Source organism: Prunus persica, chromosome G3 (genome assembly GCF_000346465.2).
Source record: "Prunus persica cultivar Lovell chromosome G3, Prunus_persica_NCBIv2, whole genome shotgun sequence".
NCBI lineage: Eukaryota > Viridiplantae > Streptophyta > Magnoliopsida > Rosales > Rosaceae > Prunus > Prunus persica.
The window spans coordinates 13885337-13889799 of NC_034011.1; the positions used below are offsets into that span (position 1 = coordinate 13885337).

At 41.9% G+C, this 4463-nt stretch overlaps 1 protein-coding gene across 1 annotated transcript; it reads right to left on the minus strand.

The window, feature by feature from the left end:
* LOC109948055 lies at nt 347-934 on the minus strand. The gene has a single exon (XM_020559960.1). It carries the CDS (start codon nt 932-934, stop codon nt 347-349), a length of 588 nt encoding a protein of 195 aa, XP_020415549.1.

Genomic DNA, 4463 nt, shown 5'->3' on the forward strand with positions numbered 1-4463 from the left:
GCTGGTAGCAATCTAGGGCAGGATCCCCTTGTTTCCCACAAATCTGGCATGTAATCCTTTCACCTGCACCATTAAACCTTTCACCATTGGGTGCATAATTAGGTCTCACATTGTTATTATAAGGATTGGGGCGAGGATTGACACCACCACGTCCAGCAGCATCGCCACGTCCAGCTGGAACTGTTCCTCGTCCGTTGCCACGAAATCGTCCACCACGACCTCTGGCAGTGACAAAAGCATTAACAGAAGCAGCCTCCACAAGGGGAGCAGCTTGCTCAGTCATCCTCCTTTCTGTAGTCAGTAAGAGCGCCTCAAGCGTAGGGTACGTGATGGGAGTATCACGTGCCTAAGCAGCGTTCACTGTCATCTCATAAGCAGGTCCAAGATTGTTCAAGATAATCTGGACAAGTTCATCATCACAAACAGGTTTGCCAGCTAGGGCAAGGTTATCAGAAATAGCATTCATTTTATCAAGATAATCAGCAATCAACATATCACCTTTTTTGGTTTGTATAAGTTCATTCCACAGAAACAAGATGCGATTCTGGGACATAGAAGCATAATGTTGCTCAAGAGCCTCCCAGGTAGCACGAGAGGTCCTCTTGCTGGCCACGACCGAGAGCACAGATGGCGTGAGAGAGCCATTAATCCAGCTGAGTATCATTTGATCGTACTGCACCCAGGTTGTGTAAGTAGGATTGGTCGTTGTACTTCCAGAAAGCTGCTGGGAAGGACAAACAATGGTTCCATCAACATAACCCATCAGGTCCCGACTCCTGAGAATAGGTAAGATCTGTGCCAACCACAAAGGATAATTGGTACGATCCAGCTTAATGTTTACAACTGAGGTGAAGGAAGAGAAGGGGTTCATGGTGGAATTTGGGAGAGTGGTGTTGATAGTTTGGGGGGAGTCACTGTTGCTAGAGTTGGCCATGGAAGCAAAGAGAAAAAAAATAAAAATTTGGACCTGTGTCGTTAGACTGCTAGGGCTCTGATACCATGAAAGACTTAGAGAAGGATGTGTGATCTCAATTGCATACCCGATCAGTAAGGGTTGCATGTATTTATACTTCATTCAAGATTACATCAGGGAACTGAAATCCCTATTTACAAGGCTATTTGAAATTCAAACAATACAACAGAAACAGCACACTTAGATTTACACGGAATGAAATATTTAAAAGAGTCTTAACCAAAACTAACTCTTGGTGGATAACAAGTTGACTTAATCACAAACTCTTGAAATCGTAGGCAGAGTAGGACTTGGTCTAACAACAAGTACATCTTGGTGGCCACCGACTTATTCATGAAGTGGGTGGAGGCCGTCCCGCTAAAGAAAGTAACCCAAGCCGAGGTGTTAGAATTCATCGAGAAAACTATCATCCACCGATTTGGTCTACCCGAATCCATCATGACTGATCGAGGAACGGCTTTTATGGGGGAGGCTGTCCAAGCAGCCGCAAGAAATTGGGGAGTTAGAATGGTCCAATCCACTCCATATAATCCTCAATCGAATGGCCAAGCTGAGGCCAGCAACAAAGTTATAAAGGGAATTTTGGGAAAAATGATTGAGAATAATCCCAAAGAATGGCATTCCCTCCTTTCTAATACTCTATGGGCTCGTTTGGTACGTCGGACTGTACTGACTAATTTCCGTCGGATAGTATTAATCTGTTCCGAAGAGTACTGACTATTTATCCATAATATTATAAGGCGTTTGGTGCTGTTCCGGATAAATAATCTGACTAAGTTATACTGTGTTTGGTGATGTTTCGGATAACATCATATCAGACTATTTATAAATAAAAAAATTTAAAAAAAATCTTTGATAATTTTAATGGAAATTAAGATTCAAATGACACAAATTTTTTTGGGTAAGATTCATATGACAAGATTTGTTTTTCAATTGTGTTTGCTAAGTTTTTTTTCATATAACCCATTATCATAATTGTAGTATCTCATAAAAATTCCAACATACTCGCATACGTTAATAAAAACAGTACCAAATAATGTATAATTCAAAGTGATCACATATTAAGGTGATAAGAGCAAAAGAGAAAGTTGTTCATAAACCAAACTACATCAAAGAGTGAATCACAACTCCCTCGCCCCAAGTAAGAGAAGAACAAATGCTTTTCTCATAGCACCATCGAATGTCAGGAATGTTTTTTCATCACTTGTTTTCTCCAAAATTAGCCGTAGTGCCTTAATTTGGTCATTAATAGACAAGTCCATCTTTGCTTTTCTAATAGCAATTGACAAAGAAAAAAAAAATGGTTCCTAGAATTCAGGTTCATACAATTTTAATTTTGTAATTATGCTCTCCTAGTCATCAGGTATGTATGTATTCAACTAAACTACCAACACTAGCACAGTTGTTTGTTTTTGGACGAAAATTGGCAATACTCTGTTTAATGCCAACAATCTAAATATTCCCACAACGTCGAATCACTATATCACATACAAAGAAAACATTCAATTAAAAAAAATGCCAAAAAAGAAAAATTCATAACCTAATTTCCACTAAAAAATTGGAATATATAAAGCATATTGGAGAGAGTATGAAAAAGAGAGAGAGTGAGAGATGGATACCTGGAGAAGAGTGAAGAAAATAACCTGTGGAGAAGATAGCAGAGAACAACCCTAGGGAGAAGAAGATGAAAAGAGCGTCTGATTTTTTTTCGTAGAACGCGTGTTCTTTTTCCCTAGCCGTATAATTAAGCGTGTATTATCTAAACCGGGGTGTGTGGGTTGTATTAGTTAGTCAGGTAAGGAGAATATTAAAAGCCCAACCCGTATAAAATAGTCGGGTAGTTAAATAATACAAGTTGATACCAAACACCTAGCATAGACTATTTACTCCTATCCAGAGTCTAATATGGTGTACCAAACGAGCCCTATGGGCATATACGACCTTAAGAAGGTCTAGTACCGGAACGACACCATTCGCACTCACATATGGACATGATGCTGCTCTTCCCCTCGAGATATTCGTGAGATCATTGAGGGTGGCCCGTCATGGGGAGTGGAGTAAGGATGAGTACAACCAAGCCATGGCGCAAGAGTTGGATGATCTTGACGAAGTGAGGTTGGATGCCTTGGACAAGCTCAAGGCACAAAAGGAAACGGTGGCCCGAGCATATGACAAGAGAACTAAGGCCAAAAGTTTCGGAGTTGGGGATTTGGTGTGGAAGACCATCCTTCCAATTGGATTTTAGGATCCTAAGTTTGGCAAGCGGTCTCCGACGTGGGAAGGCCCATTCCTTATCCACCAAATTTTAGGGAAAGGAGCCTATAGGCTGAGTGACCGAAATGGGCGAGTCCATGATGCACCAATTAATGGCAGATTTCTAAAGAAATATTACCCTACGACTTGGGAGATGGTGGGGAAGTAATCTACTATAACATTTGGGTTTGGTAAGATTAGGTTGTTACATGAATAAGTTGTTTGAAGTAAAAAAAATCAACCTGAGCAACATCGTATACATAGATATGTCGGATGAGTTCTCTATAAAATAGGCTAAGCAATGGCCAAAACGCTCATCGAACTAAACAAAAGCTATTTCTATCATATATGATGACAACAAAAGGTAAGTCTAGCTGGGTACAAAAAAGGCCAACTAATGGCCTAATACATATCTAAACATCAGGAAACAGGCTACGAAGAGCAGTTCTGAAGCTCTCACATGCGCTCTCTCCAGCAGATAAGGCAGATATGATGGGTAGCTTCCTTGCCTCAAATGACTTCACTGCAACTGAGTCCTGGCGAAGCTGAGCCTCAAGAGGCCCACAACTCTGGATATCCTCGGAGACCTCAGCGAGAATGGTAGCCTTCCTTTCCTGAAGTTGCCTGATCTGCTCATCAATGCTCTCGACCTCGTGCCTCTTCCTAAGGTCAAGTTCGACCTTTTGCCTAATAATGGCACTTGTCGAAGCAATGTGCCACTCTAAGGCCTCACCTGCCCTTAGCTCCTCTCGAAGGGAAGGATGGCGGGGAATCAATCTCGCCACCTCTCAAAATAGATGCATGATCGTACGTATTGTAGTGTGGTCAGGAAAGAAGCCGGAGTTTGCCAATGCCTCAATAGCAGCTTTGACCCTGTCCCTCTCATCCTGGTCAGCCAAGCATATGCAATCTCGATCTCTGTAGGACTGAAGTAGGGCCTCAGTTGCAGGATCTAGAAGCACCTCAGCCACAGTCGAAGAAGTGGCATGACGGGTGGAAGCCTCCACAGTAGTGGCAGAAGCATCCCACTGATCGAGATAAGCAAAGATGTCGCCAGGGGCCTGCCAATTAGATTATATGAATATTAGAAGTTCCAAATTATAGAAAAATGAGTGAAATGGATTGGCAAGTGATGCTTACATGGTCCAGAAGCGACTGAATAAGGTCATCTTGGTCTATCGATAATAGTTGCTCACTGCCACTCTCAACCAAAGCTCCAGCTGTAGATGCCCGAACG